General features: G+C 34.7%; 1 protein-coding gene and 1 non-coding gene across 2 annotated transcripts in view; one reads left to right on the forward strand and one right to left on the reverse strand.

Annotated features, from left to right (window-relative positions):
* PPP4R2 (protein phosphatase 4 regulatory subunit 2) overlaps positions 1-24,412 on the forward strand; it is a 55,100-nt gene extending 30,688 nt beyond the window's left edge. The window contains exons 3-9 of the mRNA XM_059940194.1: positions 7,736-7,906; positions 18,418-18,511; positions 20,064-20,101; positions 20,954-21,028; positions 21,284-21,427; positions 22,444-22,733; positions 22,998-24,412. Coding sequence (XP_059796177.1) covers positions 7,736-7,906; positions 18,418-18,511; positions 20,064-20,101; positions 20,954-21,028; positions 21,284-21,427; positions 22,444-22,733; positions 22,998-23,302 — 1,117 coding nt within the window. The 3' untranslated portion in view covers positions 23,303-24,412. The remainder of the gene's footprint in view (positions 1-7,735; positions 7,907-18,417; positions 18,512-20,063; positions 20,102-20,953; positions 21,029-21,283; positions 21,428-22,443; positions 22,734-22,997) is intronic.
* On the reverse strand, positions 4,649-4,756 carry LOC132375545 (U6 spliceosomal RNA). Its single transcript, XR_009506089.1, has one exon. It is a non-coding gene; the product is annotated as a U6 spliceosomal RNA (small nuclear RNA).
* Positions 24,413-25,444: the final 1,032 nt, after the last annotated feature.

Genomic DNA, 25,444 nt, shown 5'->3' on the forward strand with positions numbered 1-25,444 from the left:
GAATGCAAAAGTTATGTTCATACTTGTGTTACATAGTAATTTTACTTTTTCTGTAATACCATGAGAGTAAGAAAAAGACAATTTTAAAGGGGTGGAGTAGGCAGTGGTTTTTAACTGGGGATGCTTTTTGTCTCCCAGGAAACACTTGGCAATATTTATAGACATTTATTATTGTCAGAATTTGGGGGGCAGTTGAAGGTTGGGTGCTAATGACTTCTAGTGGGTAGAGATCAAGGATTGCTGCTCACCATTCTACAGTTCATAGGACATCCGTCTTTGACAAAGAATTATCAGGCTTACAGTGTCAGTGGTGCCAAAATTGAGGGACTACAGGATGAGGGATTGCAAAGGACCTATTCAGACCCAAAAGGAATGTTTTGTGGGTAGTAAACATAGGTAAAAATACTCAGTTTCACTTGCAATGAATGAAAGGCAAATTAAAGTGTTTTTCTACTATTAAATATACAAGAGTTTTGAAAGCATGTAATACTGGAATGAAATAGGTGTTTCTATACTGATGGCACTATAAAGTGGTACAGCATTTCTGAGGGGCTTTTGAATATATGTATGAAAAGTCCTTATATTTCATACTTTTGACTCAGTAATTCCACTTACAGGAATTTATCCTAAGGTAATAAACAGATGCCTACAAAGTTTATTATTGGGATATTAAACACAGTTATTTTTAATTGTAATGAGCTGGAAGCAAACCTAAATTCTTTGTTTAAAATGGTGGTTATTAAATAATGGTACTACCATATGTGATACATATTAAAAATCTTACTTTCAGAGACTACTGGTCCCGTGACAATACCCACAGTGAATGAGGTAGGGAAACAAAGGGATATTAATCAAGGATACCCAATTTAAATAAATAAATATTAGTGAAAAAATACACTAAACATGTACTTTAGTAATGACTACTGGGCACATTATGGACAATTTTCATTGTTTCTGTGTTTTGTAATTTTTTCTGATGACTGTCCTATTTATATAATCAGAAAGGGGGGGGAGCAGACATCTTTTAAATTTTTAAACTGTAGTAAAAGTTTGTAGTAGCTCTGTCATTTCTCAGACTATTTGCTGAAAAATCTGTCCTTTCCCATATACTGAGTTTCCATTTATGTATGGGTCTGTTTCTGGGCTCTCTGTTCCACTGACATTTTAATGCTTGCTCAATTAATTGATAAAGTATAATATATTTTAAAGGTATAATTATGCAAAAGAAATTATGCAAGGAATATTCTCTTGGTTGGGACCCCACTTGTAGAGGTTTTCTGAGCTAGTGATTTGTAATTTAAAGGAAGTTCTTAAAAATGTCAAGATTTTGTGTAAGCAGTTGTGTTCTGATTTTTGCCCATCTTTATCACTCACGTAATTCAGTATTCATATTAAATTTACTTGTCTTTGTTTGCTCCAGTCAGATAGTTACGACTGAATTCTATGGCACTTTTAAGTCTCCTGATTCAAAGCCTGTCACCTTGTGTCAGTGATCAGCCCTATTAATTTTCTTTTTGTTTTCATTCATTCATTTTTTCCATATTCCCCTTTGTTTACAAGTGGTACAGTATCTGCTCTCCGTTGGAGATAGTGTAGGGCTCTCCTGTGCTCTCTTCTGTTAGCTTCCCACACAGATTTTGTGTGGAAAGCAATTAGTCTGAATAGGAAGTAATCTTAATAGAATTTGGAACTGTAAGGGGCAACAAGTTAAGATGTGGCTACTGGTCACTAAAATGTTCTAGAACTAGCTGGGAAATAAGAGATGGATTTTTGGCTCTTGAGTCTCTGAAAAATACCTTTAACCTGAGAATTGTGAGGGAAACATGTTTGTTTTATTAGTACTTGAGAGTTCCTGTGGAAGAAAAAGGTCAGTGTGGTGTTTGGAAGGAGGATATATTTATTAGTGATGAGAGTTGTTTTGCCTTCGTAGAGGAGAAACTGCATGAAGGGAAAGAGAAGAAAAGCAAGTGAAGGGAGGTTAAGTTACTTAAAAAAATTAATGAGTAATGAATTTCAGTAAATTCTCGAGTTAATTTTAGCAAAGTAGATTTAAATTCTGAGTATGTATTTTACTTTTGGAGGAAATTTTTATGTGGAGGAGTTGATTCTAAAGTTGAAAACGTGTTTATGTTTCATGAGCATCTGTTTAGAATAATTTTATTTTCATGTGAAAAATAAGGGTTTTTTTGTTTGTTTTATTTTTGTTTTGTAGTTTCTTGTCCTGTGAGTACATTCCTAAGAAAATTATTTCTGTTGCCAAATTTTTAGTTGATTTACTCTTGGCCTGTTTTTGTGCTCACATTACATAATTTTCAGGGAAGCATTTTCTGCTTTTGTTTTTATCAGTTGTGTTACATCAAAAACATTATCTTTCACATTTTATAGAAGCATTTTTTCAATTATATATGGCATAGGAATTTGACTTGCATCTATTGGATCTGATTTAGAGTAACTGTGCTTGATACATTTGGAACTTAAAATACAAATTGTACATAATTCATTTCATTTTATGGGACTTAATTACCATCTGACCTAGAATTGGTGACCTAGAGTCTTTGAAGCTCCTCATAGTTTGCTTTACCTGGTCTCTATCACTCCTTGTCTCCCTATTCCCATTAATGTGTTGCTGCTGCTGTTTGGATGTCATGGGTGGATTCTCAAGCAGTTAGTGGAAAGGTGGGTTAAGAAACCCATGTGTATATGGAAATTCTAATTAATGAAACAGGTTATGACTTAGTGGGTGATTATTAAAACTACAGAAAGATTCTTAATTTAAGAAATGAAAAGTGTAAGACTCCTATTTCAGTACCCTCCCCTGGTGTGTTTAAGTATTAGTTAAATGACTGTAGGGAGTCTAGTGAAATTTAAAGATAAATTTGAGTAACCATTGACAATTGTATACTACTCAGAAATTAATATTAGGCATGTTAGAGATTATAATATGCTGCCTCTGCTTGTTAAATCTCAAATTTCCCTTCCCAAAGAAGACTAGGGAAAGGAGGGAAAACGTAGTCATGCAGTTAGCTTTAGATAATCACCCTCACCATATTTTAAAAATAATAGTAGTAAAATTTACATACGATGTAATTCAGTCATTTAACAGAGTAAGTTGTCAGGTCACACATTAACTCTCTTTAATTTTTTGAGGAACTGCCAAGCCAAACTATTTTCCAAAATGGCTACACCATTTTGCATTCCCATCAACAATGTGTAGGTTGCATTCCCATCAACACCATTTTGCATTCCCATCAACAATGTGTAGGTTGCATTCCCATCAACACCATTTTGCATTCCCATCAACAATGTGTAGGTTGCATTCCCATCAACACCATTTTGCATTCCCATCAACAATGTGTAGGTTGCATTCCCATCAACACCATTTTGCATTCCCATCAACAATGTGTAGGTTGCATTCCCATCAACACCATTTTGCATTCCCATCAACAGTGTGTAGGTTGCATTCCCATCAACACCATTTTGCACTTCCCGTCAACGATTGCCCTGCATCCTTCCCAACACTTGTTTGTTTTTTAATTTATTTACTTATTTTTGGCTGCATTGGGTCTTCATTGCTGTGCGTGGGCTTTCTCCAGTTGCGGTGAGCGGGGCTACTCTTCGTTGCGGTGCGCGGGCTTCTCACTGCGGTGGCTTTGCTTGTTGCGGAGCTTGGGCTCTAGGCGCGTGGGCTTCGGTAGTTGTAGTGTGTGGGCTCAGTAGTTGTGGCTCACATGCTCTAGAGTGCAGGCTCAGTAGTTGTGGTGCAGGGGCTTAGTTGCTCCGCGGCATGTGGGATCTTCCCGGACCAGGGATCGAACCCGTGTCCCCTGCATTGGCAGGCGGCTTCTTAACCACTGCACCACCAGGGAAGTCCCCCAACACTTGTTTATTGTCCATCATTTTTTTTTAGAAGTATTTGCATATACCTTTATTGGTAATATAAATTGGTATGCACAAGAACGTTTACCAGAATATAGGTTTTAGTGCATTAACTGTGAAAGATAAACGAAATACACGCCCACACACATATATATATATATCTGTCAGTAGAGATTGTCATGCATCTATTCAGTGGACTGAACCATTAGAATAACGAAAGTCAGTATATTTTGAAAATGGAAATGTGAATGACACATTGTTGAATGGAAAAATGTACATAATTCAAACTTCATTTACATAAAATGAAAGAAGTAGTGCATATGAAAATTCATAAATACTCTCTGGAGGATATTAATAATATTAATGATGGTCATGTTGAGGTGAGATTGCCAATGATTTTATATTTTTCCTGTTTTGCTTGGCATATCTACATTGAGCTTTATTACTTTTATAATCAGAAAAAAAGAAGCCTGTAGTTTTTTTTTGTATTTCATTTTTTAATACAGCAGGTTCTTGTTAATTATCTATTTTGTACATGTTGGTGTATATTTGTCAATCCCAATCTCCCAGTTCATCCCCCCTGCCCCAATTGCCCCCCCCCCCCTTGGTGTCAGTACATTTGTTCTCTACGTCTGTGTCTCTATTTCTGCCTTACAAACCGGTTCATCTGTACCATTTTTCTAGATTCCACATATATGCATTAATATACGATATTTGTTTTTCTCTTTCTGACTTACTTCACTCTGTATGACAGTCTCTAGCTCCATCCACGAAAAATATGGAACGCTTCACGAATTCGCGTGTCATCCTTGCACAGGGGCCATGCTAATCCTGTTCTGTATTGCTCCAGTTTTAGTATATGTGCTGCTGAAGTGAGCACTGTCCGTCATTTTTATTATAACAACTTTAGTGGGTGTGGAATGGTATCTTGTGGTTTTGATGTGCATTTCCTTAATGACTAATAATGTCAAGCATCTTTTCATGTGCTTATTGGCCATTTATCGATCTTCTGTAATTATGTACCCCTTTAAACAGTAACATCTCGCCCATCCCTTCTTCACGACCCTGGCATATGCCTTTTTTGCTGTCTCTTTGAGTTTGACTATTCTGGATACCTCTTAAAAGTAGAATCAAAATACTTGTTCTTTTGTGTCTGGCTTATCTCACTTAGCATAATGTGTTCAAGATTAATCATTGTTTTAGTATGTGTCAGAATTTTCTTCTTCTTTAAGGCTATATCCTATTGTATATACCACATTTTGGTTATCTCTTCATCTGTTGAGGGACACTTGGGTAGTTTCTACCATTGTGTATAAGTGAGTTTCATGTGATTGAGTTTCTGTTTTCACCTCTTTTGGGTGTCTAGAAATGGAATTGTTGGATAATATGGTAATTCTTTGATTTTTTTGAGGAACCGCCATGCTGTTTTCCACAGTGACCCCACCATTTTACATTCCCACAAGCAATGCACATGGGTTTCAGTTTCTCTACATACTTGCCAGGCAGTAGTTGTTATTTTTTGTGTGTGGGGTTTGTTTGTTTTTTGGATAACAATCAATCTGATGGATGTGGAGTTCTGTCTTACTGTGATTTTTGATATTCATTTCCCTAAATAATGTTGAGCATCTTTCCAGCATCTTTCCATTTGCTTGTTGGCCATTCCTATATCTTTAAAGAAATGTCTATTCATGCACATTTTTACTTATTTTTTATTTATTTATTTTTATTTATTTATTTTTGGCTGCGTTGGGTCTTCGTTGCAGCGCGTGGGCTTTCTCTAGTTGTGGTGAGTGGGGGCTACTCTTCATTGAGGTGTGCGGGCTTCTTATTGCGGTGGCTTCTCTTGTTGCAGAGCACGGGCTCTAGGCGTGCAGATATGTCATTTGTGGCAAATGGGCTCAGTAGTTGTGGTGCATGGCCTTAGTTGCTCCGTGGCATGTGGGATCTTACCGGACCAGGGCTCGAACCCGTGTCCTCTCCATTGTCAGGCAGATTCTTAAGCACTGTGCCACCAGGGAAGCCCTGCCCATTTTTAAAATAGAGTTGTCTGTTTTTTTGGTGTTGAGTTGTGGGAGTTCTTTATATGTCCTGGATATTAAAACCTTATCAGATAGATGACTTGCAAATAGTTGCTCCCATTCTGTGGGTTGCCTTTTCACTCTTTGCTGATAGTGTCCTTTGATACACAACTTTTTGACTTTGATACAGCTCAATTTATTTCTCTTGTTGCCTCTACTTTTCGGGGGGGGTGTGTCACAATCTTTTTTATATCAACAGTGGTAGGTTTTGAAATGTCTTGGGAATGTATCGGGAACCTTTGAAGCTCACAGTGAAGAACAAACATTTTCTAGATTTTACATTTTTATTTTGAAGTTGAAATCTTATCAGTGGCCACCAATATTGTGGTTGATTTTCTTCAAGTGATAGACTCACTTGTTCATTTTTGAGGTAATGTCTAGCAATTTTTCTTGGTCTGAATAAGCATTATTTGTTTGACATTCCTTTCAAGTAAAAATGGCTTTCATTCAACCGGCAGCAGTATTTAAATTTTTGTGACTTGAGATGTCCATAATGTTTTGTTATGCAACAGATGACCTTTATGTATACTTCTTATCTTGTTACACGGGATATTAAAAAGATGTGTGTGTTTTCAAAGGTTCAGATTTAATTAAGTTAGTAAATTTGTTTTATTAAACTTTCCAGTGAAACAGGTTTTTTTGTTTTGTTTTAAACTGTGAGTCTCTGTTGATAAAGAAGGTAACGACTACTTCTAGTATGGTTGGGTACTGCATCCTTGATTTGTGCTTAAGTGTTGTCCATTTTATCCACTGCTGCTTTTGCACCTACTGTCATTGAAAAAGTCAACTCTATTCTTATGAAAATAGCTTTGACCTCTTGGGCCTCACTTTGAGAACTGCCGCCTTATTTGTAGGGTTGCTGGATGGGATGGAAGAGTGATTGCAGACTAGCAGTCTTATCTTGCTTAAGTCATCTCCTGTGTAAGAGATCTATCTGCTGCCAGTAATGGTTATAGTGTTTGGAGGAATGGTTGGCCTTCCTGACTCTTGCATCTCCTAGACTTTAGGCTATTTAGGCAGGTGTCACAAAATATCCTTATATTAGTGGTAAAATGTGAGGGAGAGGGGGTAAAAAGATGTCTATATTAAAAGTTCATGAACAGATGTGAAAATTACACAAGGATATTATGTATTTTTTTACTTTGCAGGCTACATCTTGGATAGAACCTATGATATATACCTTTTAAATGACAAAATACTAAAAATTTTAGTTAAAAGCAAAAGAAAAAGGAGAAATTGAAGTTTATTTTGCTATTTAAGAGATAAAAAACAAGAAACATTTACTAGTCTATATAAGCACTATACCTTGGATGTTAAGAGCTTAGGGTATGGAGTCATTCTCATTTGTCCACTTAAAATTATAAATGTAAGGTTGGGCCAATTTCCAATAGCCTCTTTTAAATGGGGACAGTAACGCCTCCTGGGTTAGGTTTGTTATGAGGGATAGATAGAGTCAGAACAAGATAATGTTTTAAAAATGTGGAGAGGGGGACTGAGACAATAAGCTTTCAGCCAGAAGTAGTTAATTTTAAAGATTTTAATCTGATTTAGGTTTTGTTTGGGTCAGGAGTTTGGGAGAATTGGATGGAACCAAGTTGGACCTTGTGAGTCAGATTGATCAGGCGTGGTGCAGGCTACTGAACGAAGACATTTTCACGACTACTTTTCCAGATCTTAATTTTGTCAGCATTAGTGTCATGGTAAATTCTGTATTTGTGCTTTTTGTTCAAGAATTGTGACCCTACGTGGTATTATATATTTTTTTAATTTTTTGCTTATAGGATTCAGTGGTCCCAGTTTAAAGGCTATTTTATTTTCAAACTGGAGAAAGTGATGGATGATTTCAGAACTTCAGCTCCTGAACCAAGAGGTCCTCCCAACCCTAATGTCGAATATATTCCCTTTGATGAAATGAAGGAAAGGATACTGAAAATTGTCACTGGATTTAATGGGTATGCATTTAATTCTACTTTAAAGGTTTAATTTTTAGGAGAACATTAGATTTTTCTCTTAAGTTTTGATGTGTCTGGTTGTTTGATAACTGATTATCCATTAGAACAAGTTCTATGTCTTGTGATCTATATAGTAGTTATTGATTTCCAGCTTACAAGTATTTAAAATATTGACAGCTTTTAAAAAAAAAAAAAAACTTGAACCACCTTTATGTGGGTCAGTGGCATTTAGACTTTAAATGTGTATGACAGTGGAAACATTAATCAAATATTTTAAAATTTTTTCTTTCTGTTTTATATTTGATATTATAAATCTTTATACTTTGTCTAGAACCTTTCTATCACTCAAATAAGTAACATTTCTTTTAAAATGAAAAGTAACAATTTATGAAAAGATTCTACTTAGTGACTTTTTATTTTAAAACATTTTTTTAGAGTCCCTCTTTTCCCTCCAGTAAGTAACCATTTTTAGCCCTTGGTAAAACATTGTACTGAAAAGTTACTCTCCACTAAAATGAAGCTGACCTTTTAAATTGTGTGTCATACTCTGTGTTATTTTAAATACTTTCTTTTCAGGACTTTATATTTTTAGGGTTCCCTTTATTGAAGGGAAGAAGTATTTGTTAAGTTGAATTGTTCAGTATTTAATTAATTAATTAATTTTTATTTTTGGCTGCGTTGGGTCCCTGCCGCTGTGCGCGGCACCCCCCAAATCCAGCTGCAGCGAGCAGGGGCCACCTGCCTGCCGTGGAGCGTGGGGGGGGCGCACCGTGGTGGCCTCTCCCGCTGCGGAGCACAGGCTCCAGGCACGCAGGCCCAGCAGCTGTGGCTTGCAGGCTCCAGAGCGCAGGCTCAGTTGTTGCGCACGGGCTCAGCTGCTCCGCGGCATGCGGGATCCTCCCGGACCAGGGCTCGAACCCGTGTCCCCCGCACTGGCAGGTGGATTCTCAGCCACTGCGCCACCAGGGAAGCACGAATTGTTCAGTATTTAAATTGGCATTAACAATTTGGAGTGTGGAGTGACAATACCTAATTTAATGAATTGTGGGTATGTTAACCATGAATTCATATTTAGGGGCAGTTTTTATTTGATCACATTTCATTTGTGAGTATTTTTAGGTAGCATAAATGGTCTCATTTTTTTCTTCAGTTACTTAATCACATGGGATTTGCAACAAGATAGTGTAATTCACCTAACCCTTTATTACATGTTATGTTCTCCTGCTTAACAGTTTGGCTTAAAATAACAAATTCTTAAGCTTTGGTTTTAAGTATGTTCCTAAAATACTTTTCTTTTGGGAGAAATTAAAGCTTTATCATTGAGCTGCTCTTGGGGGCTTGGGATTGGAGGGAAACTTTATTTTCACTGTGTACCCTATTGTACTGTTGAAAATTATTTTAACTGTATGCATATGTTTACTTATCAATACTAATTTTTTTTTTTTAAAGCACATGCCAAGATGAAGACATGCTATGTATTAGAAGCATACGTAAGATTTACTATTGAATTGAATGTGGTTAAGAATATTTCTTGGGGATGTTTATAAATAGTGCAGAGGTAGTTAGACAGATAGTACTTAGACATTATGGTAACTCATCTTTTACTTCAATAAGTTATGGCTCTCATTTAAAATTACGAGTTATGGTGAAACAGGTTAAATTATACCACTGCTTTGTGGGTGTGAAGGTACTTGTGATTCTGAATTTAGTAATACCATTTTCAATTCTTTCAAATTAAATTGGATGAAACAGATATGTAGGTATTAAATTAATCTAAATATTTGTATAATGTTTTAATTTGCTAAATAGGTAGTCGACCTACCTCTGAAAATGACTTGAACAGTCATTAAATGCCTAAGCATACATAAACATAATTACTTTTAAAATATTTTTCATCTTTGAACCATAAATACTTTGAATTTATGTTTTTTTCTCTGATTTTTCAGAAAGGCAGTTTACGAATTATTTTTCTTTTTTTTAAAATTTTTTTTAAACAATTTTTTTTTTATAAGTGCCTGATTTTTTATTTTTTTTTCCTTTTTGGCTGTGTTGGGTCTTCGTTTCTGTGCGAGGGCTTTCTCTAGTTGCGGCGAGCGGGGGCCACTCTTCATCGCGGTGCACGGGCCTCTCACTGTCGCGGCCTCTCTTGTTGCGGAGCACAGGCTCCAGACGCACAGGCTCAGTAATTATGGCTCACGGGCCTAGTTGCTCCGCGGCATGTGGGATCCTCCCAGACCAGGGCTCGAACCCGTGTCCCCTGCATTGGCAGGCAGACTCTCAACCACTGCGCCACCAGGAAGCCCCAAATTATTTTTCTTAATCAGGCAGAATCCAAGTCTTTTTTTTTAATTTTACTTTTTGGCCACACCATGTGGCATGTGGAACTTCCCTGACTAGGGATTGAACCTGTGCCCCCTGCAGTGGAAGTGTGGAGTCTTAACCACTGGACCACCAGGGAAGTTCAGGGTCCAAGTGTTAATCAGTGATACATTAATATTTTTCATTTCAGCCATTTTTGTCTGTATCATAATATATTGGTACATGGTACATAAAAACATGTCTGTAATATTTTTCAAATTTACTTTTGTGTTTGAATAGACATAGATAAGCTGTTGCTTTTAAAAAAATTTTAGCTAAGAGTGGTGGGTAGAAGTAGCATTTTGTTCTTTTTTAGCTAGTTTGAGAGTATGTCCTTGCCAGTATACCTCTCCTGCTATTTCTAATAGATCATCTTTTAAATTATAAAAAACATAAGTATGTTCATAGTTTTGAAAAGATCCCCAGTTGTCCTAGGAATATATAAAGAAAATAGGAACATGTTATATGCTAGTTGTATTTTACTTTTAGAAGAGCTTTGAAATCTTCTTTATATCAGTACATTTACCGCTGTGTCTTCTGTTTGTCTGTTTATTTGAAATAGCCTCATTATTTTCTGTTATGTGAACAGATTATATGTATACAGTTCATTTTCTCTGTTCCCACTGGTGATGGGCATTTATTTTTTGGCTGTTACAGGTAGTGCTTGAAGTGAGCCTCCTTGTAAATACGTTTTTGTGTTGATGAATATCATATGTTGAATATATGTGTAGATGGTGTTGCTTTTTTTTTAATTTGTAGAAAAGGAGTTGCTAGGTCATGGTGTATGCACACTTAAAATTTTTATTAATATTGCCAAATTGACCTCAAAATGTTTTCATTTATGCTTCTATGTTTATATAAATGCACATAGTTTATTTCTTCAGTATTTTTGTGGGTATGTACGTGAATTTGTGTCTCTCTGATTGCAAGTGAAATTGAACATCCATGTCCTTAATGACTCTTTTATGAATTGTGGTTTCATATCTGTTTTTTTTGTTTTTTTAAATCTTTTGGTGATTTTCTTATTGGTAACTTCATTTTGTTGTTTTTGTTTTTTGCTTTTAATTAGTGAAAGCTCTGTGTTAAATGCTTCAAAATATTTTGGCATGGGGACTTCCCTGGCGGTCCAGTGGTTAAGACTCCATGCTCCCACTGCAGGGGGCACAGGTTCGATCCCTGGTCAGGGAACTAAGATCCCATGTGCCGCATGGTGCGTATATCTTAAAATACATATATTGGCATGAAAAGATTATCTGTTTTCTAAAATTAGTATTGTCAGTATATAAATATTCCCTCTTTAAAGCGGAAATTGTCCATTCACTTGTTTACTTGACTTCCTGAACTGTCAGATTCTGGACACCAGGGGGGACTATCTTTTTCCATATAAGGCCTAGCACAGTGAATGCCTGAACATAGTAGGTTTTCAAACAAACAGGTGTTGAATGAGTGAGTGAAAGGAATAAAAGCATGTTTCTATATCTGTATTTTGTTTAATGGGGCAGGGTAGATAGAATTACATAGTTGAATGCTTAAAGTTCTTTAAAAAATTTTTTTAGTCATATATTCTTGTCCTTTTAAAGTTACTTTTGAACTTTAAAATTTTATAGGGGAAGATGGATTATAGCTACTCTCCAGAACTGAAGTTACAGTTTCTTAGGTGAGAAACACCAAAAATTAAAAATTAACGAAATTAGAAACTTCAATGAATGGTCGGTTAAAAGACAGTTGCCGTTTTATGCCCTCTATGTGGGTTTATAATGAACAAGAGTATATGTAGGCTTACTCAAACTGAGGCCATTTATGAAAATTCTCTTCCTGTCTTAGACGCCATGAATATAATTTAGAAATTGCTTGTAGCTAGTAGTTCATTCCTATAATGGTACACAGAGAGAGATTTCGAGAGGTAGAGAGAATAACTTACATTCCTAGTAGTTTTAAAAAGATTATTTTAAATCCTAATTATTGAAATGGAACAATAATGAATATAAATTAATTACTTAAGTCTTCCTCCACCTTTGACAGTCTGTTAGACATAAGCCCTCTCTAAAATAAGCAGTAAGTTTCACTTATTGTGGGTAGTTGCCTAAAACGGCATGGCTGTGTATTTATGAGGGGTTCTAGGCACACTGCACAACTACTTGATACCTAAAAATCTTTGTTACATCATCTCTAAGGCATCCAGGGCATATCTTTTGGCATGATTATAGTCTGACTATAGAATTTCTTCTCTAAAGTTATTTTAAAAAAATTTTTTTAACATCTTTATTGGAGTACAATTGCTTTACAATGGTGCGTTAGTTTCTGCTTTATAACAAAGTGAATCAGCTATACATACACATATATCCCCATATCTCCTCCCTCTTTCGTCTCCCTCCCACCCTCCCCATCCTACCCCTCTAGGTGGTCACAAAGCACCGAGCTGATCTCCCTGTGCTATGTGGCTGCTTCCCACTAGCTATCTGTTTTACATTTGGTAGTGTATATATGTCCATGCCACCGTCTCACTTCGTCCCAGCTTATCCTTCCCCCTCCCCGTGTCCTCAAGTCCATTCTCTACGTGTGCGTCTTCTAAAGTTATTTTAATGTACATAATTAACTAGATTTTGCTTACTCCTGAAAACTTTCACGTGATTGTTTTATATGCATGTGTGCACAAGTGCAGATATCTTGTAAGTTTCTGCACCTGAGAGTTTGCCTCGTCATACTTTTTTTTTTTTAAAGGTTCATATACAAGGTTTTTAATACTTTAAAATCTGGATTGTAGATATAAAACATTTACTCCTTTTTTGATTTTGTATTGTTTGCTTTACAGTTAGCTCAGATTATTCAGGGATGGAATGGGTTCCAGCCTTTTGTTACTTTGTTCCTTTACTCCTTTTACCTATTTTATTGCTTGCTGGAATTTCTGCTCCTCTGTTGAGAAAAATAGAGTTATTGCATTTTTTATTAGTTATTTGTGCCAGTATTTGTTGAGCATATTGAATCCTTTAGCTGAAATTTGTTTATTTCTTTTTCTTTACTCCCTTTCTTAGCATAACTAGTTGAGAATCGGAATTATTTAGTACCCTTCCCTCCTTATTCTCCTTCCTGCCTTGCCTTGTCTGGTGGTAATAGGGTTTGATGTGATGCTCTCTATAATAAAATTTTATAATTGAAAGAGAGGAAATAAACCTGCTGTATTAAAAAAAAGAGAGGAAATAGCAGAAACCTAATTAATTTTTCTTAACATTTTTATTTGAGGCAAGTAAAGTAATTCAGGCACTGTAGAAGATGGTTAACTTGATTAAAAGTGTTGACAATTGCTATAGATTTGTTTTGGAATGGGGAATGGTATAGATACTAGTTTACGGTTATTTACCATTATTGTAAGAGGCTAATTCTTCATTTTCTTAATTTTCTATACTTGCCATTTTACAGTGCTGTTTTCAGTAAATCTCAATTACTAACATTTGATTTGAGTTGTAAAATTTATGCGTATGAATATTTATGTTGTGTATATTGATACAGATGTTAAATAAAGCCTGATCCAGAAAGAGCATATTGTTTTAGGTCAGATAATATCACAAGATTCCAGTGGTGATTTCTGACTTCTGTAGGACTTAAGAGTAAACAAAACTTAACCCATTTAACCTTTGATATCTAAGAGATATATAAGTTAATTTCTACTTCAATAGTTCAGGTCAAACGAGTAATTCTGTTAACTAAGACACAGTATAAATGTGGTCATTAATAGAAAATAAAGATGTGGTAAAAATCACATCTTTATGCATAAAAAAAAAGTGATTGGTTGTTTTAGCAGTTTTTAAATAGGATGTCTGGTTTTGTGGTTATCTCTTTAGCCTTTTACTTTAATGGCTTCTGTGTTTTATACTCCTTTATCTTTTTTTATGAGGAACGTTGCTTATATAATAACATAAAGGCAAGATATAGGTTATCTGATTTTTAAAATCTTAGACTCTGAATGAAATGTGCATTTCTTTTTTTCTGGATGCCTTCTTAATATCTTGGTATATATCCAGAATATTGGCACATCTTGATGATCAAACCTTTAAAAAGACGAAGATAAATTAAAAACAAAACATAAATTTTAGTTACTTAGAGTCTTTCTCAAGTTAAAATACAGGGTAGAAGATTCTATCTTTAGGGCTTAGTGTTAGTGTTTAAAATTTCTAATTTGTGCTTAGATGTCTTTCTCTGATGTTCAGCAGCTTTCTTGGTATTTGAATACCCCATAGGTTTTAGATATACAAGACTTGGTCTTTTTTTTTTTTAAGTCAGTAGATGGGGACAGATTGCAGTCAAATTCAGGTATATAAGTAATGTAAAATGTGTGATCCTATTTCATCAGGGTTAGTTACTTTCTTTGGAATGAAAAATAATTTTAAAAAAATTATTTATTTAATTTTGGCTGCATTGGGTCTTCGTTGCTGCATGCGGGCTTTCTCTAGTTGTGGTGAGCGGGGGCTACTCTTCGTTGTGGTGTGCGAGCTTCTCATTGAGGTGGCTTCTCTTGTTGCAGAGCATGGGCTCTAGGCGTGCGGGCTTCGGTAGTTGTGGCGCGAGGGCTCAGTAGTTGTGGCTTGCGGACTCTAGAGTGCGGGCTCAGTAGTTGTGGTGCACGGGCTTAGTTGCTCTGCGGCACGTGGGATCTTCCCGGACCAGAGCTTGAACCCGTGTCCCCTGCACTGGCAGGCAGATTCTTAACCACTGTGCCACCAGGGAAGTCCTAAAAAGAATATTTTTAAAAACATTTTTTGCTTTGTTTCACTGTAGTTGGTCTTTGGAGGGTTTGTGCCTTCTCACAATCTACATTAAAGGTCAGATGGAATCAGGATGATGATAGGAACTAAGATTTATTGAACACTTTAAAATATTTCAGGCCTTAAGTGATTTATATGCATGATGTCGTATTCAGTGCTCATGATAATCACACGAGAAGTGCACTTTCAGAATCTCTCTTTTCCAGAAAAGGACATGAAGGCTTTAAAGAGGTAAATTCGACTCGGGCAAGGTGTCCCAGTGGGCTAGCCAGTATTTTTTTTTTAAGCCACACTGCCTTATACGTAATTTGTGCATTAAAGTGGACTGGTTGATAGCGTTCTGTACCATTTCTGAGTAATACAATTTGAAATACTTAATGTTTTTTTTAAGTTTTATTAGATATTGTAGACATAGGTTTTTTTGGTTTGCTTAATAAAATGCAAGCTAGTCATATCCTTTTTAAAAGTTTTTTTCTTTCAGTTCCTTATATAATCTTAGTTTTCATCTTATGATGTGGGTAAATAAGGTAATATATTGGTGACATCTTGCAGAGTAAACTGACTGCATTTTATTTTAAATAACCCAAAATATTTTTCTACTAAATTACAATGCATCTTTGCTAATGAACATCCTCCCGCGTTCTCCCGTTTTCGGGATTCTGGTTCATGCTTTTCGTTGAGAGTTAGCAGCATGCATTTTTGCTTTTTTTTCCTTCTTAGCATGTGTCTTAATTTAGCTAGTGATATTTATTGGGTAACGCGTTAATATTCTCCAGAGTTAGAATAAAATATCTTGTGTGCTTATGTGTAATGAAGAGTAACAGAAAGCAGAACTTTCATATAGTTGTACCAGGCGTTCATTTGGGATTTATATGGTTTATTCTTATACCTCCTTTTAAAGACCCACCTTAAATTAAGTGTTCCCACATTTATCCTCGATTCCCTGGCATACAGTTTATTCTGTCTCCGTAGCACTGTATACACAATTGTATTAGCATTTCTTGTTGTAATTGGGTTGTTTTTAATTGTAATTATTACGTGTCTGTCGGGTCTGCTATCGAGTAAATATGAATATTTCTGCTTCATAGTAGGCTCTCATGTTTACTTAAAAGGTTAAAAAGTACAAACTTTATGAAGAGATCTTCAATGCAGTTGTCAGAATTATAATATTGTTTCCAGTGGATACTTTGATTTGCAAGTAATGTTTGTATTTTAAGCCTGTTCACTTGAGGGAGAGTTGTATAACATTTTAGTGCCATCTATTGGACACTTGGTAAAATGACTTTAAAAGCTTCTGAAAGTGTCTAAGAATAAACTCATTTTGTCATAGGCTGACATGGTTATGCAAACATAATACATTTTTCCTCATAAAGCAGTATTAATATTCACCCACGCATACAGTGTTAATAATTGACTAACATTTTACCTACCTTCCTAGAGAAAATTAGCCAAAACATTTAGTGTAAAAACATTGTTAAGCAGGGAGTTGGAAGATACACATCTTTTAAAGTTAATTTTAAGAGAAAGTACTAGTATCAGTGTGTGAAAGAAATTTAGTTGGAGGAATAGACCTAACTAGACAATGTCTGTTTAAGTATTTGCTGGTTAAATAGTATTCGAATGTTCTTAACACTGGGTGCTATTTTGCTAATTTTTGAAAAATGTGTAAAAACTCCTTTTTAATTTTAGTATCACTCTGAGGTCATTAATGAGGGAATAGCATTTGGAAGTGTGTGTGTGTTTAGGATTTGGAAGGTAGTGAACTCAAAGAGGGGCTAAGGTACAGGTATACCAGTAATATTTTGAAATCCATGATGGTACTGCATTTCAGATATATATGTATATAAATAAATTATATATTGACTATCTTGTATGTGAAGATATCCTGCCATTAAGAAGCTTTCAGTCAAATATGAAAAAAGACAGTTTGGAAAAACAAAGATAATTAGTTTTGACAGAGTACTTTACTATGAATTTTAAGAAGGAAAAAACATTACTCTTTCTCAGAAACCAAAGAACTTTCCTATAGCAGTCTTGATTAATATCAGAAGTTGTTCTGTATTTCTGGTTGCTTCTGAATATTTGTGATAATGAGACACATGTTTCGCCTCTTAGTGCTCAATCTTTTGGCAGAATGATAGTTTTCTGACTTTTAGGCTTTGATATACGACTTGAGAGAAGATTGATACTTGGTCTGTCGCATAACTAAAATATTTGTTTTCATATGAATAATATTTATTTTATACCTTTTCAAAATTTGTCATAGGTCGTATATTGAATTTTTAAAAGAACATAAGAATAGTGTTGGTGCTAAGAATACGAGAACTAAACATCGTTTGTCCAACTAGAAAATAAACATTTACGATTTTACGTATGTGCGGTGTAGTGGAAGGGAGAACATGGGATTTGAAGTTAGAGAGACTGGGTTTTTGAGTCCTGCATTATTAATCACTAGTGGCCTTACTTTGTGGGGGGGGAGAGAATTTTGTGTCGATCTGCCTGTAAACGTTTAGAAATAACTTTGTGAATAATGACTCTGTTAATCTGAGGCTTTGTAATTGTCTTTATAAGGAGAATAAATAGATTTGTGTGGCAAATAACTGAAGTCTAAAGTTTACGTTTACACTTTTTAGCTGCACTTGTCATCTCTCTGCTCACATGTTTGCTGTTCATATTGTAACTCTCAGGAATGCTAATAGTGTGTGAGATAAACACTGCTGTTTATAACATGATTTTAGGTCCAATTTATGTTTCAGTTTTGTATTTTCTGTGATCAAGTGAAAATTTGATTGTGGTTGAAGTATTTGGTAAACAATAAGGTACCTACCAAAATATTGAGTGTATTTGTATGTATTTTAAGTTTGATGAAACACGTAGGTTGTACATAAAATTTTAATTATGGAGCATAACTATATTTATAATACTTTTTCATTGGAATCACTTGTCTTATTCTGTCTGATAACAAAACATTTGTAGTTTTATTTGAACACTAAAAAAATCTTTGTGTGCAAAAGAATACGTGAGAAAGTTTCTGTATTTAAATAAACTCTTGATTATTATTTGTGTTGCCTCTCTTATAAACTTAAAATTGAATTGTCAGAATTAAGAATGTTAAAATTTTTTCTCAGTTTTGAAGCTTTCTGTTAATTTTGAATGTTCTTTTTTATTGCTTTTTAAGGCAAGGGAGGGAACATTGTTTTCTTTTTCAATAAGAGGACAGGTGTGCTTATTGCCTTGCCTATTTTTAAGTGACTCATCCCTTCATTTGTAGCATTTTCTTTTGTAGCTTAACACAGGGGTGACTAGATAAAGCTTGAAATAGCAGGAGTAATAATGTTCCTAATTTTCTTGATAATTAATGACCTCAAACTATAAAATTATATTCTTTTGCAGTATACCTTTTACTATTCAGCGACTATGTGAATTGCTCACAGATCCAAGGAGAAACTATACAGGAACAGACAAATTTCTCAGAGGAGTAGAAAAGGTATATATTTTATTATTGGAATTATATTAAACTGTAGCATAATAGATTTCAGAAAAGAACTTTGAGTAGGCTCTGTTTCAGGCACCTTTTCTTGAAATAGGTTTCTCAGCCTACCTGAAGTTTTTCCCAATTTGTTTTCCAAATTATGTCCTAAGTTTCAGAGAAAGATTTAATAGGAGGGAGGCGGAGGAATGCTTGAGGTCAGTTAAGCTTGGGAAAAGCAGTTTATTATTGTCTCGTGGAAATTCTTAGTGTATCTTAACATATTAATAGCTCCAAGAAGTTCTATAATTGATATTTTAATAATAGAGGGTTTTGCAAACGTGTTTACCCACAGAATTCATTTCTTTAGTTCTGGAGTTCAGAGGTGCACAACTTGGAAAATCGCTAATACACAGCATTTAAGTTAGATATTGAGAAGAATATATATCATGTTTAAGAATGAGAGAAGCATTAGGTTTTTAGTGGGTGAGGGGATGTTAAAGGGGCAGGGCATTCTGGACAAAGGAAACAGTCTGAGAGAATGAAAAGCAAGACAGACTTGTCTGGAGTGAAAAATGAATGAAGGAGCCCCATGGGAACCAAGATTGTGGACCAGTGGTTTTGTTAAAACCATTGGTTTTAGTGATTGATCCTAAAACATAGTCTAGTGTTATTTTAAGGTTCTAACTGAAGTTCAGTTTATTTTACCCTTGGAGCAGGAATCCAAAATCATTACCTAGTGAGTTATAATAGATCTTAGGGCCTTACTGGATTAATGTGTTTTGTTGAGCTTCTGTACCTTCAATTTAGTAAGATTCCTGAAGGGCAGGAAACTGAGATGGTTCTTCAGTACAATACTTTCAGTTCAGAGACTTTCAGTAATTCCACTTGGGCAATCTTTGGATAACGAGGCAGTGTCACAGTAATCATAGCTGTGTGACCATGGACCAGGTACATAACCTAAGTCTCAGTTTCCTCATCTGTATAGTGTGGATTATAATGAGGCTGTGAGGAGGATTAAATGTAAAAGCACTTACTTTGGCTCAGCAAACTTTCAATGAATATTGACTATTAATAAAGTTATTGTTACCAGGAAGATTATATTATATAAAAGGTTTGAGTCTCTTTCCTTGAGGTATATCATGCTATACATCAAGCTTTTGATTGGGTACTGCTTTAAAAGGAAGTTCGTTATAGTAGGCCTAAATACTTCAAACTCTAAATATCTTGGTGTGATTCTGTCTCAAATAAGAGACCGTGGTTCTATTCTATTACCTGTAATACATAATGTGAGGGCTCTAAAGTAACTAGAGTAGAGTAAAAAAAAAAAAAAAATGAGGCTGGCAAAAAACAAATAGTTTAGTGGGATATTAGAGTTTGGTCTTTCGCTATTGTTTCAGTTTTCATTGCTTGATTAGAGATTTTTATTTTTAGCCATTTCTTTTATTGGTAAAAATGTAATAAAATGGAAACTTAATACCAGGGAGATTTTGAGAAATTAAAAACAAATAATTAAACTTTATTTTGTGGTACTTCTCCTCATATTAATCACCAGTTTTTGTTATTGCAGAATGTGATGGTTGTTAGCTGTGTTTATCCTTCTTCAGAGTAAGTATAGAGATTTTTCTTTTTCTAGTATATTCTAATTATTAAATCATTTCTAATGTATTAGTCTTAAAAATAGGTTGCATTTATTTTATATGTAATTAAGCATGATAACATTTGTAAATGCTTATGAAACTACCATCCAGTCCTCAAAGTAGAGTATTACCAATAACATTACCTATATGTTTTTCCAGTGAGAAAAGATTTGTATTAAAGAGATTCATGATTTACTGCAGTCTTAACACTGTTGGATTTATGTACTGTCTGGACCCTGGTATCCCTTCTGAGACAGGTCATTTCTAGGACATAATTCTTAGGTTTGTAATAGCTACTTGATGACATCACTCTTCATGATGGAAAATTATTTCCAGTTGCTAAGATTTACATAGTAAATTAAGGTAGCAGTTTAGGGCACACTCCTTGGCACCACTGGTATTTTATTATGGGTGGATGTCCTGGGATTGCAGGAGATTTAGCACTGTCCATGGCTCACACTGAATGCCAGTAGCGTCCACCACTTCCCATGAAAAATTTCTTCAGATGTTGCTGTATGTCCCCTGGGGATGCGGAGTGAGGGAAGGGGGATTGTTGGAAGATGTTGCCCCCTGTTGAGAAACACTGGTTTAATGGTTAAAATATCTGATTTCATAGACCAATAACGGTGAATTTGTTTTAGAACTCTTGAAGAATGTACCTGTATATTGTTAAATAACATACTAAGTTAATCCCATAGTTATTTTTCTTAGAAGTCTTTCATTTGGTTCTGTGACAGATCTTACAAAAGATCTTTTAGACCCGTGATTCTCATCAAAATTAAAGAATTAAACTATCCATAAAAGTGTTTTTTTCTTGTAGGAAGAACAATTCCAATAGTTTAAATCGAATGAATGGTGTTATGTTTCCTGGAAATTCACCAAGTTACACTGAAAGGTGAGATTATTGATTTTTATTATTCAAAGAGTTGCAGTTTCTTAATTTTGGGTAGGAAATTCAATATACTTTTTAAGAATTGGGAATTTTATGGCGGGTTAGGATATACCAAACACAATTAGTTAATTTGGTAACCCATGGTTCTGAAAGTCAAAATTAAAGAAAATGTTTCTGTGATATGTTCATATAAACAAACCTTGGGAGGGATGACTTTTTACAAAAATGGGAAAATGATGTTCATTTATTTTACCGTAGGTCTAATATAAATGGACCTGGAACACCCAGGCCACTTAATCGACCAAAGGTTTCTTTGTCAGTCCCCATGACAACAAATGGCTTACCTGAGAGCACAGACAGCAAAGAGTCAAACTTAAAGCAAAATGAGGACAAAAATCACAGGTTTGTATGTGATTTATATTTAAAAGAAAACATGTTTTCCAAAAGAGTTAACATTTATTGATAGTTTTTCAGCCCTCATTATTTATTATTTACAATTTACTGTTGTTTTGAGGGGTAGAAAAGGTTTTAATGCAGTTAAAAGGGGCTGCAGCTTTTTGCAGCATTAGCACATGCTAACGATGGGCAGAGAAAAGACTTAAACTGCTAATTTGGGGAGATTTTATTTATAATAGGGTGTTACGAAAGTGGTCATGATACATTTTTTTCTTCTTTTTGAAAGTTACTTGAAAAGAGAAGATTTATAAATGATTTGAAATTTTGTGAATCATTTCTCATTGTAGATCATAAAAGGAAACCTTTTTATTTATATCCCATCTCAAATTTTGTACATCACATTAAGGGAAGGAACACTGAATGAGTGAGAGGAATTAAAGAGTATTGGTCTGCCTGGACAAAAGGGTCTTATCAGAACTGATTTCTTAAATTGGTGATGATGCAGAAAGGTGTCTATGTTCTGACTTACTCAGGAATAATGAGCATCTTATCTACAGCTTACTCTCATATGGTTCAGAAAATTACTAATGACAATAAGAATAAACAGAGATGGAGACAGGGTGATGTAGCAAATGCAGTGAGTTGCTAATTAAGGGGATCTGCTTTAGGGGGATATGATCGTTCTTTTTCTGTGAGTTTAAAAATATTTCACAATAAATTATTTAAGAAAAAAAAAAGAGTATGTCCCTGTGGAAGACTTGTAGTTTTATTATAGGAGGACATTTAACTTACTGGAGAATTGAACAGAAAGGTCATGTAACTTATTGACAAGTTGCTAGCGGGAAATATTTATTAAACAGTTTAGGTGTCCTCGAAATTATTCTCTTGTGTTTTTCTTTGCCCAGATGTTATAATTTAACTTTGACACTGAAATACAGTTAAACATTATTAGACCTTAAAAATGAGAATGTAGATGATGAAGAAACAGTCTCATTAATGACACTTTAAAACAATATTTACAGTGACTCTTCGACATCTGAATCAGAAGGTTCCTCAGTGAGCCCTATAAAAAATAAACATCCAGATGAAGATACTGTGGAAGCTGAGGGGCATGAGGTAAAAAGACTCAGGTTTGACAAAGAAAGTGACGTCAGAGAGATGGCCAGTCAAACATCTTCCAGTGAAATTTCTTCAGTTATGGTAGAAGAAACAGAAGCTCCATCTTCATCTCAGAATAAAGACAAAGAAAGTAGTTGTACCAGGCAGCACTGTACAGAAGAGGATGAAGAAGAGGATGAAGAGGAAGAAGAAGGTATTTAGAGACCATCTGTAAAAGGGTGGAGTAAGGAGATCCTCAAATTCTTGTACTTCATTTTTGCGTGAAAGAATTTAACATAATGGAACTCCTTATAATGCTGATGTTGGGCTTTTCTCCCACCTGTATGTGTTCGTTCTATAGTTGCTGCTGAGTTTCAGGGATATGATTTGAACTGTAGAGTATCAGAATTCATGAAACTTAACTGTGGAGGTATTTTGAAAATCAAATTTAACTACAACAACATTTGCTTATTTTTAGAGTCTTTTATGACATCAAGAGAAATGATCCCAGAAAGAAAAAATCAAGAAAAAGAATCTGATGATGCCTTAACTGTGAATGAAGAGACTTCTGAGGAAAATAATCAAATGGAGGAATCTGATCTGACTCAAGTTGAGAGAGGTTTACATTCTGAAGGTAGTGAAAATACAGGCCCTGTAAGTAGTTCCAATTGCCATGAAACGGAAGAATTAATAGGATCCAATTCCAGTAAAACTGGAGAGGTTCTCTCAGAATCATCCATGGAAGCCGCAGAAGTCACAGATGAGCCAATGGAGCAAGACTGACTGTTGAGAAGTATTTAGGTGCAGTAGTTTACGTGCGGTTCTGGGTTACGCTGTATAAAACTGTTACGTAATAACGTTGGACCTTTAGTTTTACAAGAGAAGCAGGTCGTAAAATAAAGTACTTTATGGGATAAATCCTGAAAGAGTTGTTCATGTAAGAACTGTGAATATCAGCTCCTCTGGGTCCTGCTTACCGCTGACTTTTTTTGGTCTGGTCAAATCAGTGGTTTGTGTATAGATTTTTTTTTTTTTTAATTTAGAGTTAAAAATTTTAAACTGGAAGATAATTATAATTTTGAAAACTTTTGGAGATTATCACATTTAGTTTATACATATGCAAGAAAGCTTTTTGTCTTGTCTCTTTCTGACAGCTCTAGCAGTTTTCATATTTTGGTCATAGTTTCAACATTTTAACATGTGAATTATAGGGTTTCATGTTGGTTTCCAGATTTTATTGTTTGACTATGTACTATGGAACTTTAAGTCATATATACATATATATATATTATTCTAAGGGGGGAAATGTTATATTTTTCTTTTTCTATAAGAGATGAATACAGTGGATACTTTTTCTATTGGTAATGATTGAGTTCACCTCTTTCAGAAGACAGTTTCTTTCTCTTCTGAGTAATTCAAATAAAATCTGGCCCTCGTGAAACCCTGGAAATCTTAAGTCTGTTGAAATACCAGGTTAAACACATTCCAAGAGATCTGTTCAAACTAAAATTCTTTTGTATACTTCTGAGGTGCCTGAGAAAAAGACTTCATTATTTATGAGAAAATGTGCTTTATCTTGGAAATTGTGTTCAAACATTAGCTTACTATTTTATAGAATGAATGCTTATAAAGCTGACACGAGACCATCTCAGAAGAACCAGGCAGGTTCCTTTACCTTTTGCTTGCTTTTCTGAACAGTGTGAATACTACACATTTCTTTCTAAATTATTCTAGAGTATACAGATGTCAATGGTATGAAACACCACTGTACTGGAAGAATTAATATATTACTTTAGTAATGTACCGGAGCTAAATGACTGAAGCTTTAGGGGTACATAAAAACCACCGTAATTTGTATGACATTTTGAAGTGAATTAAATATTTTTGAACATGCTTCTTCGACAGCCAGTGTTATATTTTTCAGATCAACACAAAGCACAATGGTTATTCTAAACTCAATATTTTCAAATTCACATAATTTAAAGTCATGCAAGCTGCAATTTCCCTGTCTAAATTACTGGCTGCCAAATTTATACCTGTTTCTTCAGCTGTACCTTTTGATATTTAGAATTTTTAAATTTCTGTAAAGTAGATTTTGTAGAATGTAATGTGTTCACTGCCTTTGTGAAGCGGTATATAATTGTATAATTTCTGTGTGTAAACTGAATGCTTGGGCTTTCAATACAGTATTCATATAAAGCAATAAATATTAATGTTATGAAATACTTGAGTACATTTTTATCAAAATATATAAGAATCCCTTTTTTTAATTTCAGATACCTGAAGTACACAGATGAACTTATAAAACTGATGCAAACATTTTCTGACACTGTATCATATGCTCTGGGGTGATTTGGGCGGCAACCACAAGTTTTGCATTTTGCCTACTTCAGTTGCTATGACTAAAAATACCAAAATGAGTTGGCTCCGTTTATGTCTGTAGGATATGATACTACTGACTGACTTGACTGTCAGGTTTACAGCAGCTAGATGATATATTTGTGAATATGTCTCATAGTTGAAATAAAAACTGAGTATTGATTTACTTACTGTTATCCAAGAGGGGAAAAAAAAATCACACATTGTAAATTTTTTTAAAAAATTTTGCAGAAATGTTAAAATGAAGCAAATTTTAAATGTGACATTCATTTGTAGTGACCTCTTCTTTATTTTCTTGAGGGATATTTTGCCAGTGAGAGCAGATTTTAAACATTTTAAGTTTAGAAATTTTGAAATTTTCTTTAGAATATTTATGAAATTATTGTCAATAAACCTATTCTTTAAGATCCTGTGACCTTTTGATATTTTTTATTTTAATTGTGCCATGGACCACTTTTAAACTGATTTACTTTTGTTAAATATAAGTTGAAGATTTAGCATCATGACTTTGAGGTCTGTGGTTTTATTTGTAAACTTGCAATTGCT

The sequence above is a fragment of the Balaenoptera ricei genome, chromosome 11 (genome assembly GCF_028023285.1).
Source record: "Balaenoptera ricei isolate mBalRic1 chromosome 11, mBalRic1.hap2, whole genome shotgun sequence".
NCBI classification, from domain to species: Eukaryota; Metazoa; Chordata; class Mammalia; order Artiodactyla; family Balaenopteridae; genus Balaenoptera; species Balaenoptera ricei.